Source organism: Dermacentor variabilis, chromosome 11 (genome assembly GCF_050947875.1).
Source record: "Dermacentor variabilis isolate Ectoservices chromosome 11, ASM5094787v1, whole genome shotgun sequence".
Taxonomy (NCBI): domain Eukaryota; kingdom Metazoa; phylum Arthropoda; class Arachnida; order Ixodida; family Ixodidae; genus Dermacentor; species Dermacentor variabilis.
In genome coordinates this window covers 54574382-54587916 of record NC_134578.1, presented here as the reverse complement: position 1 = coordinate 54587916, position 13535 = coordinate 54574382, and the positions used below count along the sequence as shown (strand labels likewise).

Genomic DNA, 13535 nt, shown 5'->3' with positions numbered 1-13535 from the left:
TCGCGAGCATTGCTGTGCGCGAAGCCTGCAGAGTGCAGGCCGACCAAGCACCTTCGAGAAGTTAGTCTTGGACACCACCGAATCGATAGGTAGGGTTCGTGGTTGCGGCACCCCAAGTTCGCAACGTCGCTGAGATAGAATATGGTGTTGTTCAGTTCCTTCGCATTGTCCCATTTGTGATTGCTCCAGCTTTCATGGTGGTCGAGCCAATCCTGCACGTCATGGCCTCCGATATCATTGAAGACCCGTCGTGGTTGCTCAGTGGCTATGGTGTTGGGCTGCTGAGCACGAGGTCGCGGGATCGAATCCTGGCAGAGGCGGCCGCATTTCGATGGGGGCCAAATGCGGAAACACCCATGTACTTAGATCTAGTTGCACGTTAAAGAACCCCAGGTGGTCGAAATTTCCGGAGTCCCCCACTACGGCGTGCCTCATAATCAGAAAGTGGTTTTGGCTTGTAAAACCCCATAATATAATTTTAATATCATTGAAGGTGGCAGAGTTGCCCTGACGTAATGCGCTCGAGGAGGCCACGGCAGGCGTCGTGGCCGTTGGACGCGGTGACAGGTCTTCCGCCATGACAGGAATGGAAGAGAGAGTCCTGCTTAGAAGTTCCAAGTTTCAAGGCGTACCCCGCACCTCCACCAAACGTGACGAGGTTGATTGGGCTCGTCAAGTGGCAGCCTGAAACACAGTGGCAGCGACAATAACTCAGCTAGTTCTGCAAACTGGCAGCGTGTCAAGCGATAGCCACAGAGATTTCCAGCGTGCCAATCTCCTTTTGACTGCGAGACACGTGATGGTGACGGTACCTTCATTTTCCATTCTTGTTGCTGGCAGTGCAGAATTTCTAAGTACCTGCGGGATATGCTGAGTGCGTCCTGTGGCGTCAATTTTTGTAACGACAGTTAAAGAAACATAATCAAGGGAACGTTAGCACAACGCACACACACTTCTTAGGCACATTTTCCTGTCTAATGGCTCTAACCTGGTAGTAATTTTATAAGACATTTGAAATGACTGTTATCTAAATGTGTGTACGTAACTAACGCTACGTATAAATAAATACTATCGGTAGGTTACCACATGCTAGAGAACACTGATTTCCCCAATAAAAAAAAACTGCAGGAGCTGGAATCTTCATCACACCGAGCATTGTGTATCAAGAGGCGGGATCTGTGGGCGTCGACCTTCTCATTTGGGTAGCTGCAGGGGTGGGCTCTCTCATACGTAAGTACGTTTATTGATACTGTGGAAGCTGTGTCGTATTGATGTGCTTGCGTTTATTATCTGCATTTGTGGCATACATTATCATGTGGTTGATTTGGCGCACATCTTGAAGTGTTCGCATTGATAATTACTTTGTTTAGCGCAAAACAGCGGACACAAGAAAGACGACAGGACAAGGCGCTACTCTCAAATGACATCATTTTATTGCGTCACTCATTTATTGACAGAAAGAACTAGAGGAAAATGCGGAGTAAGCACCATGTGCAGGAACCACCAATATCCGATCACAAGAGCGCACTCATGCAACAGAACCCAAGAAACCATATTCAGCACTCTACAAGGCTAAAGAAGGCACACTAATGCATTGTGACCCCAATGGCTGTATGAAGGATGCTTCCGATAGCTCTCGGGCGGTGGTATCCCGGCTCTTTTTCAAAATCGCAGAATCCCAAACATGGCTTTGCACTTGCATATTTTGCAATGTTGAGCCAAATGGGAACTTGTGCCTCTTGGTAGGGATCGCCCATGTTCTCTAAGACGCTCGTTAACACAGCGGCCTGACAGCCCTACATACACTTTGCCACATGGCAACGGAACCTTATATACCTCACTGACACTGCAATCTACGAACTTCGCGTGGTTCTGTTCAGAATTAGGTTTTTACTTGTTTTAGAAATACGGCTGCACAACCTTGACAGTTTCTGAGGAGCATCAAACATTACCGGAATTTGGTATCTAGATTGTGAAAGATGTGAAACAATGTAAGGTGCTTGCTCTAGACGTGTTTTTCCCTGCAAGAACGCACAAACCGGATATGCCTTTCCGTACAATAGTCATTGAAAACAACTTTTGGCAGGTCTTGGTTAGCCGCCTTTTGCAAAAAACAGTTGAAGCATTGAACTATTGATGATCCTTACTGCATAAAGAATTCTTTGGATGTTGTTTTCTTTCTGGAAGACAACCATCCAGTAGCCGACGTTTTTCTGTTCACGTCGACGATCTTTATTATTCAATACCTCACGATGAGCTATTTCGTATGTGATGACGCGCATCGAAGAAAGTGGCGAGGTTGATTTTCGCGATGCGACCGGGTTGTCCTCGGAAAATTTCCTGTCCTTTCTTGACTTTTACCTAGTGCAACTTTTACCTGCTTCGAAAATATGCTTTCTATTCCGAAAAATAGTGTGTTTATTGGTTCATGTGTGGCGCCTGCTCTTTGTAATATTTTTTATTGTTTGTCAACCGCGCTCATAAGAGTGCCTAAAACAATGACTCGGTTCATATTTTTATGACCATTTTCTTGTGATAAAACAGACTAACAACGAATGCTCCGTTACGGTAGCTGACATTTTAACTGTGTTCAGTGATAATGGCAAAGGTTTTACTTGACCACATGAGCTATCTAGGGACGGTGAACTACTGTTTTCAGATGAGCAGCTGTCCTTAGAAACAGGTCACGCCTGCTGGATGTACTCGCCACGTGCACGTAAGGAACCTTTACCTGATGCGTTTGCGCACTCAAAGATTGTGAAACGTGCCATTGCTTTGATGTTTCTAGAATCTTCGTTAATGAAATCTTGTCATCGCTCTGCAAACCAGAGTTTCATTGCACAGGTAAATAGGCTGCAGGCTGCGGGTTACCGGACTGTGATGGTGACATCAGTCTCAGAGGTATTGCTTCAGAAACTGAAAGGAAAGCGGCACAAAAGTAACTGTATTACACAAAAGAAGAGGCATGAAGTTGTGCCGTATTGCCTTATAGAGTGGCTCACAAGCTAAAGAAAGTCGCCACTAGATACCAAATTCCGTTTGTGTTTTCTGCTCCTCAGAAACCGTCAATGGTTTGCCAACGTATTTCAAGAACAAATAAAAAAACCATATTGTGAAAAGAACCACGAAGTTTGTAGATTGCAGCGTCGGTGTGGTATATAAGATTCCGTTGTCATGTGGTAAAGTGTATGTAGGGCAGTCAGACCGCTGCGTTAACGAGCGCCTTAGAGAACATAAGCGATCCGTACCAAGAGGCACAGGTTCCCATTTGGCTTAACATTGTAAAATATGCAAGTGCAAAGCCATGTTTCGGGATGCTACAATTTTGAAAAAGAGCCGTGATACCACCGCCATAGAGTTATCGGAAGCATTCTTCATACAGTCACTGGGGTCACCGTACATTAGTGTGCCTTCCTTAACTTTGTACAGTGCTGAATATGGTTTCTTGGATTCTGTAGCATGAGTGCGCTCTTGTGATCGGATGTTGGTGGTTCCTGCACATGGTGCTCACTGCCCATGTTCCTCTACTTTCTGCTGTCTATAAAGGAGGGACGCAATAAAATGATGTCAGTAGAGAGTAGCCCCTTGTCCTGTCGTCTTTCTTGGGTCACTTTTGCGCTAAAGAAAGTAATAATTGATTCGCACCAACTAGCCCGCCAACGCATTGTGCTGAACTATGTTCGGATTAGAATTTTATGGCAGAAGTTGTCCTTCTGCAGCGACCATAAACAGGGTGATGATGATGAAAACAATATTTTTGATCATTCCGAAAAATTGAAGTTTAATACAGTAAATACTATTCGAAAGCTGTCTATAAAGAACTACAACTAGAAGAATTTATGTGAATAATTCTAGTAATATACATAGTTGAAGCGAGCTTTTATTTGCGGTCCACGCTCATTCTAGCAGTAGCTGCAACGTCTATTCTGTTATTGTATAATATACTGTTCTTTTTTTGCCACGTTCTTGCTCTTAGGGTCACCTATATATAGCTTTGTGTCCAAATCTATGCCCCAGATGTGCCTCCCTTCAAGTAATAAATACCAATCTCGAAGGCTATGCTTTTGCGGACTGCACCCACCGGAAGCGGCCGCGGAGCCGGGAACATGTGAACGCCGTGTATCGGACACCATCTATTCAGCTTTGGGTCGTGATCTTCTTAACTGCCCCCTCTGTTGATTTCTATTTCATTAATTTATTACCGTGCCTATGTGGTCTTCTCTCTTCTGCAAAACACAAGCACGAACGCGTACGAGGTGCACAAACTTCCGCATCTCGTTGTTCGTACGCTTTGAACTTCCAGACGGACTTTGCATTGCCGAAATGGGCACGATGCTGCCATCTGCTGGTGGCACCTACGAGTACCTGAAGGTTGCCGTCGAGTCCCTAGGAAAAACAGGAGACGTGATTTGTTTCCTCTACTGCTGGTGCTTCGTTGTGGCTGACCCCATGGGCGCGGCGCTCCACGCCCTGACCTTCACAAGTTACTTTCTCGGGCTCGTCTATGGAACCTGCACACCACCGCATTTGGCGACCGCATTGGTTACTGTTGCAGTAATCGGTGAGTCAGTCGCAAGATGCTCGTTGATCCTGGTGTTAAGAGTGCAAAGCGTAGACGGGACACGAGGCGAGAAGGCGACACCACAAGCGCTGCGGTGTCGTCTTCTCGCCTCATGTCGCGTCTACGCTTTGCGCTGTTAACACCAGCATGGAAAGCGAATAAGCCCAAGCTGCTATTCTATGCCAATTGAGCAACTCTCTGCCAAAAGCTGCTTGATGTCTGCCGATCGTAGAATGCGCATTAGGTGTCCAAAACTGGTGCACATTATGACCTTCCGTCTAGTCAATAAAGAAACATCAATGTCATTCGAGCCTAACAAATCATGCGACACAAATCTTATCTCGTCCAGTATCCGCAGCGAACATTCCTTCAAACGCCCATCATTAGCAGCCACGAAGAATATTTGAATACCGCTGTTTCCGCTGGCAATTTAATAAATAAAGCGCACATTGCTGAATTTCTCGCATGCGTTGTTCAAACATTCTTTAACCGTTTCGAATACGTGCCTTAATAAATTCTGGGATTTTACGTGCCAAAAACCACGATTTGATTATTACGCATGCCGTAGTGGGGGACAGCGGATTACGTTTGACCCCCCGGGGATGTTTAACGTGCCCCCAATGTGTGGGACGCGGGCCTATTTGCATTTCGCTCCCATCGAAATGCGGCCACTGCGGCCGGGATTCGATCAAGCGACCTTGTGCTTAGCAGCGCAACACAACAGCCGCTAAGCCACCGCGGCAGGCCTATACTACATACATGTCTATTAATAGCCGGCCACGAATGGCAACCAGGTCTAATTATGTCGAAGAAACATTGCCTGCTGGAATTGATACCCTAACTACGAAATTGGCGAGGAGGTAAAAGGAGAGAAGGCAAAGGAAAGTGGGCTTGGCGCCAGTGGTAGCCAAACCCACCACCTTTTGCGACGTGTGTGATTTAGGTCAAAACCTAGGCTAAGATAGCAAGGCTGCGTTCGCACGAATGGCGCACACGTCTATTAGACAGTAATATACCCGTATGTTAGTCGTGATTTGCCATATAAGCTACGAAAGCCGGACGGAATGATTAATGGAATATAAATCGATAAAAGTAATTTACTTCTAATTTAAGACTAGTTGCATGAAATTTTTTTGTGGTGGCAAACTTGGTTGAACAATACCTATGACGTGATTACTGCTCTAGAAAAGGAAATGTTATAATATTCGGGAGGTACACGGAGTTAGAAAAATTAAAGCCTTCCTTTCCTTCAAAATTTCGCAGCTTCATGAGGCACTGAAGCTTTCCTTTATGCAATAAGCTTTGCCCCCGAAAGGGGTCCAGAGGACTTATTCTAAACATTGACATAAACGAAATAATTTCATTAGTTGCTATAGTTTTTAACTGAGCCGTGTTTTTATACAGAATGTCTTTCTTAGTAAGTTACTCCCGCCCCCCCCCTCCCGCCCCGCCCACTTTTCCGTATGGGATAGTTTTCTAGGCCCATTCGTGGGCCGATCCGCGAGATGCCAGAGTCTAAGAATGTGCGCCGTGGACGAAGATAGATCCGGCACCTGGGTTACCCCAGTGCGGTGCCAGTGTATGGAACAGGTAGTATCGGCACCAGTGGTACCGATGGTATGGGGAGCATTCTCACATTTCTCCTTCGTGAAAGCTCATGTTTCCAGATGCTTCCGTTGAGACACTGCGCCTTTTGCCGAAGAGAGCAGGCGCTGCGGTACTTTCAGAATAAATTATATGTTTCTTAGACCCCATGTTCACCCTCAACTCATGCATGAAGACATTGTTTTTCATTGACGTCAAGGAGAGGTTGAATCACCTTCGACCATTTATTTTTTCTCTTCGTACATCTACCTCTGTACGTCTTGACAGCAGGCGGCGCAAGAGGCGGTAACTTGTGCTTTCTGGCTTGGAAAAATTGATGGGATTTTGAACACAGGTAATTGTGTTCCTGTGGCTTTTGATGACCACAATAGATTGTGACCCATTAACAACGGCAACACATATTTTTCTGCTTACAATGAAAGCAAAAAGTGACGGAACAAGTGATATCTACGATAGTGATGCCAGGTTACGCAACATTCTCGTAGCATTACGGCCCAATATGTCCGACACAAGAGATGTTCTTTATGAGGAGCGCAAATTTTCGGATGGCAATGTGCGACCCTTACTGACACCGATCCCTGGACGTTTGATTAAAGTCAGTAGGTTATGTCTAGGGGCGTTTACACCGAGTGGTCCTACTAATGTAACAAAAGCTTATCAGTACTAACTCTCACGAATAGTATTTGTGGCTTGGGCCAGAAGCCATGAATTTAAAGTCGGCAAATATATATTATTTTTCAGAACTGGCAGCCGTAGTCAACGTGTTTTCGCTACGGACGTCGATGAAATTGCAGAACTATATGTTTATTGTGAAGCTTGGAGTACTGATTGCCATCGTCGGAACGGGCATCGTGTGGGCCTTTCAAGGTAATCACGCAACTGCTATGCTAATGTGTCGTTACTATTTCAAGGGGCATATGTTCAAGCAGTTATACCAATAAGACTTAAAGCGACAATAACGGGGAAAATATTTTGGCGTATATCGGGAAACAAACATTCTGGAGAGGCTCAGTAAGCCAGAAAAAGACGCGGAAGCGAAAGACGGATGGTGACGCCCCCATGAAGTTCTCGCTAGCATTCTGTGACGTGAAAGGTTTTGACGTCACGAGCTAAGTCCATGACGTCAAAGTCCGGGCTAGCTTGTTCGAGATTAGCTAACTGTTTATTAGTAAATATAGATTGTATAGTGCTTTAAGAGAGCCGAAGGTAGAACTTATGAAGTTTCACGAACGTTTAGGGCACCACAACAGCCCAGATACGAAAAAAGGACACGAAATTTTAAAACTGGTGTTGGCTCTAGGGTTCTGGCTCAAAACTTAAGAAAGCGCAAGTTGGGCCTCAATTTTTTCCTCTAGAAATCAAGCTCCTGCGGCTCAATTAGCGATATAGATAATATAGATATAATAATTTATGTGTCGAAAGTCGTGCAATGTTTAGCTAACGTTCTTTTAAGGTCTTGTGACGAAAATTCCCGAACCTAAATTTCATAAATACATGTAAAGATAACAAAAATTATGATAGTAGTCTCCGCTGGCATAATTTTGTCTTTCAAGAGATACGCTTCATAGAATAAGCATGTCTCTTGCCCCTCCCCAAGCAATAAGATGAAGTTCTTCTTGAGCATCTCGGCGAGTTGGCAGCTACTTGAGCCTGTATATAATATTTAAAAAAAAGAACACTAAGGGCATGTCCCGCAAGCACAAGGATATTTAGCAGCAGTATTAAACCTTCGTCAGGAATGTTACTGATGTCATGTGTCATCCTAGAAGGTAAGGAAGGTGTTGTGCGTACTGAACTGAATATCGTGTTTTACAATCTTAAATGTGACAATTACAGTAGTTCTCATTGTATGCATTAAACTGTTGCAAGAATACTGGCCCTGGCTGCAGGCTAGTGCAACTCATTGGTGACGCTATTTCTGTGTAGTGCCGCTTCTGCTAGAGAAGTTCTCATTCAGCGGACGAACGACACCGAGGGGAGTCGTGGAAGCCTTCGCTGTGGCAATGTTCAACGGTGCCGGAAGGTAATGGTAACACGCACAAAATTTTCTGCCTGACAAAAAAATAAATTAATTTGAGAAATTCGTAGATGTATACGAATCCGAGCAGGTCATAGATCAAAGACAGCAGAGCTCCATAAAGAGAGCTCGCACAGCCTTCGGAAGTCCCAGAGGTTCGGCTTTGCGCACTGCCCGAAATATATCGAACCACCGCGGTAGCTTAGTGGCTGTGGCGTTGCGCCGCTGAATGCAAAAAATTAAAATAAAAGAAAAGAAGAAACTGTCGTGTACTTAGATTTAGGTGCACGTTAAAGAATGCCAAGTCATCTCCGTGATGATTTCCGTGATACGTAAATCACCGCCAATCATTAACTCCTCATCTGCCGCCCCGGCCACACACTGCGATAGAGACTACGAAGGACAAGGTCAGCGGGAAGACCACATCTGCCGAAGCTTAGCCGGCTCTATGAAAATGACAGCAATCACCAACCGAATAAAGAATTTCATGGACAAGCCCCAGCGTCTACTGTCGGTGATTTATTCGACCAGGACAGGCAAGTGACTGCAATGCTACAATCGCTAGTCAAGATGATCTGAATGATACTGAACAAGCTGCAAACACCAGCCGCTCGATGTGCTCTGTAAATACTGGATGCCCTAAATTCAGTGCTTGCTGGCATCGTATCAGCAACATGGCTCCGCCAATAGTCTCCTCCTGCCCTCAAGTTAAATGCCTCGAACCTAAAATGGAATGCCAGAAGTCACAGGACATGTATGCCAGACTACCGCCAATTGGTTCGCACAAATTGTTTCCCCATACTGGTCATTTGCGAACCCAATACATCGACCTCACTCAGACTGCGTGGAAACCAATCTTTCGTCTCGTACACATGCGGGGCGTGCAGCAAAGTTATCCTTTACATCCGCATGAAAATTACATATGTCACCCACGTGATTGAGCCTCACGATTACAATCAAGATATCTGCCTGTACGTCAAAAAAAAAGACGACCGTGCCATTCAAACTTATTGGAGTCAACATATCCCCAGGAGATCACTTTGAGGGCAAAAACCTGAAGCAAGTACTGCTAATGACCAATGGACCTGGATTATCACAGGTGACTTCCACACGCATCACCAACTATGCGGAAGCACCAAGTTTGGCTCGATACGCAGGAGTCTTGCCTCTTTGGCTGCCGAACATATGTGCAATGTGAATGATGGCAGCCATACGTATCTGCGGGGGTGCCACCTACAATAGCTGCTTGGACTTGACTTTAGTGTCAAGACACTTCACCTCGAGCATCCAACGGATTAGGGACATGGAGACCGACGGAATCGGCAATATTCTGACACACATCAAGACAAGTGGAGTTGAGTATGATTGGCCTTCATCTCTGTTCCTCCCACAGCCTCAAGTGAACCTTGTTATTCCCAGAATTACAAAGAAGGCGACTCATCCATTCCCGGCTCTGAAGCAACTGACGCAAAGGACATATCATGACCGCGCACATATGCACATATAGGCGATTGATTCGACCTCATCTAACAGCATAGTTGCCGATTTCGCCATTCCAGCAAAGCGGCGCTAGAACTTAGAGCCCTCCGTGTCGCTATAAAATACGTCATCAATGAGCCGGCACAAAAATGGGGCATCTTTTGTGACACTAAGCCAGCTCTTCATTGTATCAATCCGCCCTAGATTACGGAACATAGGAGGAGATGATATTCGGCATTAGGAAATACGTCACCATGCTCTGGAAACAGGGCACAACGTAATCTTTCAGTAGATTCCTGCTCACTGTGGTCAGCAAATCCGGCGACGACTTTGCTGACCGGGCTGCCCGGTCTGCCCACGAAGACATCCATACGCGTCCAATACATTTGGTGAAGGCGGACGCTGCCAGGGAATTTCGTGAGCTTACACTCAAGAAGACACAAGCTTTGTGGAGTTAAGGTGCCTTCCATTTCTGACTGTGTAATCTGGACCCCTTGCTACAGCTAGAATTGCCATCTAGCCTGTCCCACGGCCAAGCAATCTAGCTATACTGCTCGTGACTGGGAGTGGTGTTCAGGAAAGCTTACTACTGTGGGAATGGCTGATAGCCCGACGTGCGACGCATTTAGGTGCGAGGAAACCATCCAGCACCTATTGTGTACCTGTTCCCTCTATGACGTAAAACACCTCTAAATCTGGACAAATTTGAACCGGCTGGGCTTGAGACCGTTCTGAGTCAAAGATACTAGGGCTGTGGCGACGCCTGTCGCTGGCACAAAAAACGATTCGTGCATTAGTACAGCACTTGAAATGCACCGGTTTGAGAGACCGTTTATAGTGCTTTTCTGCATCCTCCCACGTGCACTTAGTGATCACTCTCTTCGTGTTTTTTTCCGTTTACATTACCCCTTTCCATACCCCGCGTGTAGGTTACCAAAGTGGTCGCTCGCTTGGTAGACCTCCCTGCCTTTCCTCTTCTAGCATTCTTTCTCTAAGGAAGTGCTCCACATCTTTACAGATGTTTAGAACACAATCATCAGTTATAGAGAACCATTCTAAAATCCCCTCTACTTAATTTCGGCCCTGACCGCTCCCGCTTTTCAGCATTTTTGTTCTGTTTCGGGCGTCACTCTGGCGGCTCCATATGCTGTTCAAGAGGACGGACTGGTGGGATAGTTGGTACTGCACTACTTGAGGCAAAGCGCAAAATAGCACGTAGGACAACGGAAGGGAACAAGCACACAGCGCTGCTAACAAATGAATTTTATTGCACATGGTTACTCCATATATACCGTAGTACAACAGGAAGAAAAAAAAGCCACCATCGCAATGGCTGCTCGCTTTGCTCGAATTTTACTGACTTCTTGATTATATAAGTCGCGATCAACAGGTGGCACGCCCATCGCAACACTCACATTTGTAACGAAACGCAAACAAACTCTACAGTATAGTGTTGTATAGTCGGCGTCAAGGCTTTACGAACTAGGGGATTACAGAAAATGCATTTCCGAGTAGTTTGGGGCCGCAGTCAGTAAAACCATGCAACTCTATGTTGTTCGCAAATATCAGCGCATACTTTGATATTCGGATACCAAGATGCTTGCAGAAACTGCCAAAATATTCAGGGTCATTTTTATCTAGCGGTCAGGAATATATGAAGGCCCACTGTACTTAGCGCATGCAGCACCACTGTGAAATGAACCTGATATTATTGGTCATCAGAACATTGACTCAACCAAGAAATTACGGTAAAGATACCGGACTATAAATAGCGTTACAGAAGGTTCTCTCTCTCTGAGGGTCTTTTTGCTTCAGGCACTTTCCTGCTTATAGAAATCATACGGCAACTAGCCCAGCCAAAGTATGATATTACCATTACATGACACGCTACCGCCAAAAGAAAGAAAGAAAGATGTGAACCGCTGGCCATATGACACGAAATATTTTATATTGAGTTCTTAAGGTAGAAATCCTGGCAAGGTTTTAAGAATTTGTGTTGATTACATTGTAATTAGTTGTAAACACAAAAAGAGTAGGACAAAGGGAAAACTCCATCCTCGGTTCTGCTCTGCTGTGTATACGCTCTTTCCGCATTGTGATCTACATGTATTGCTAAGGAACTGCACGTTCTATTTTCACAAACTTTTACAAACTTGTGCAGTACGCCGATCTGCTGCATGGCCGAGGAGATGTCGGACCCCTGCCGAACAATCCCGAGGGCACTTTTGGGTGGCCTTTTCCTCGTTACTGCTGTGCACGTGTTTACCAATATGGCCTACTTTGTGGTCCTGGATCCGGGGAGCCTGACCGCAACTGAAGCGACTGCCGCGACATTTACACGACTCACGTGGGGAACCGCAGGACAATTCCTTGTGCCAATCGTCGTTTGCGTCTGTACGTTCGGGACGATGAGTTGCAGCTGCTTGACCAACGTTCGTCTCTTCATGGCATCCGCACGGAACAAGCATATGCCTGAAGTTTTCTCGCTCATATCAATGAAGACTTCACTGCCAGTGGTTTCCATATTCAGCAGGACGTGTATCGCGGTGGCATTCACCTTGACGGGCTCGGTGGGATTCCTTGCCAAAGGCTTTATGGCGGCTGTTTCTGTCATGAATATCATGTCAATTTTAGCCATGCTCAAGCTACGCAGGACCCTCAAGGACACATCGAGAGGCATCAGAGTTCCAACGTTCGTCATACTTATAAACCTTGCCATCTTGTTGACCCTTGTGATCGCGCCATTGCTGGGAAGAAGTCATCTCACGGAGTATATCGTGACATTTGGAACCATGCTGCTCGGATTTCCTGCGTACTTCCTTTTCTGCGCATTGAGTCAAACGACTGCAGCAACGGCTCTCTTCCACTTTGTTCAGAAACTTTTTCAGTGTGTACCGTGCGTTCCCTACAAGAGATAATGTGTGGCACCAATAAATGCAGTCGCATTTACTTACTAGTAATACTGATTGTTGTGCGGTGCTCTCACGAGAGCCATGCTATCTGTCCCAACCATCTAAGCGGAACCCGAAACTAACTTATCAAGGAGCTTTCAAGCAGTGCGATTCGAATGGATCATCAAGCGACTAAGGGCTGAGAGGACCAATTAGAGGAGTGTCTCAAATGAGAGAAATAGAAAAAGTTTTGCAAGCCCTATTGCTTTTCAGCAGACATATTTAAAAACAAAATTGAGCATATATCCAAAAGTGTCTATGTTGAGTAAGTGTGTCCTTCCTCCACCATTATGCAGATAGTCGCATTTTTTTGCGTCGCGGTCACAATCGTTTTCCTTTTCCGCTATGCCTCGGTTTATACGAGATTTTTTCATCGAGCAAAGAGTCAGTCAATTCATCTAGAATTGCTTAGCCAACACCGACGCACGTGAAACTCTCTAGATATGTTAACCTTGCTCCCACTTGTTCTGAATGAGATTGGGTTCGTACAATATGCTTTACGCAAAAAAAAAGAAACAGACTTTTTCATGACCAAGTTTTGCTGGGTTGAGCCCTTAAGCTGTCAACCCATCAGCAGATGTTATAACGCACATTCACGACTGGACAATCAGTGAAATTACTTGTGCTGAATATCCCTAACCACTGTTTCTGTAATTTTTCTTGTAACGTTCTTTTTCCTGAAAGAAAAAGGATCAAAATACTTTTTTTCTGCAACTGATGAACATTCTTTTTCAGGTGAGATGTTATTTACAATAAACAAATTTGCTCAATTTGTAACTCGTCATCACCATGTTGAATGAACTAAGTGTGGATTAGTATAATCGCAAGCATTGCACAGATACACAATTATTTCCGAAAAAAAGAAAAGCTTTCTCTTGTAACCTGCACGTCGAAACTATATTAGTTCTGCGCAGCTATCGGT

The 13535-nt window shown here is 45.2% G+C and overlaps 1 protein-coding gene across 1 annotated transcript; it reads left to right on the top strand.

The window, feature by feature from the left end:
- Nucleotides 1–4323: 4323 nt before the first annotated feature.
- On the top strand, nt 4324–13352 carry LOC142563276 (Y+L amino acid transporter 2-like). Its single transcript, XM_075673829.1, has 4 exons — nt 4324–4561; nt 8093–8189; nt 11824–12009; nt 13349–13352. The coding sequence occupies exons 1-4, from the start codon at nt 4324–4326 to the stop codon at nt 13350–13352; spliced, it is 525 nt and encodes a 174-aa protein (XP_075529944.1).
- The last annotated feature ends 183 nt before the right edge of the window (nt 13353–13535 follow it).

Excerpts from the sequence above, each read along its gene's own strand:
- LOC142563276 (XM_075673829.1), top strand. The coding sequence starts at position 4,324 with ATGGGCACGATGCTGCCATCTGCTGGTGGCACCTACGAGTACCTGAAG. Across the intron at positions 4,562-8,092 it reads GGTTACTGTTGCAGTAATCG|TGCCGCTTCTGCTAGAGAAG; the intron begins GTGAGTCAGTCG and ends ATTTCTGTGTAG. Across the intron at positions 8,190-11,823 it reads ATGTTCAACGGTGCCGGAAG|TACGCCGATCTGCTGCATGG; the intron begins GTAATGGTAACA and ends AAACTTGTGCAG.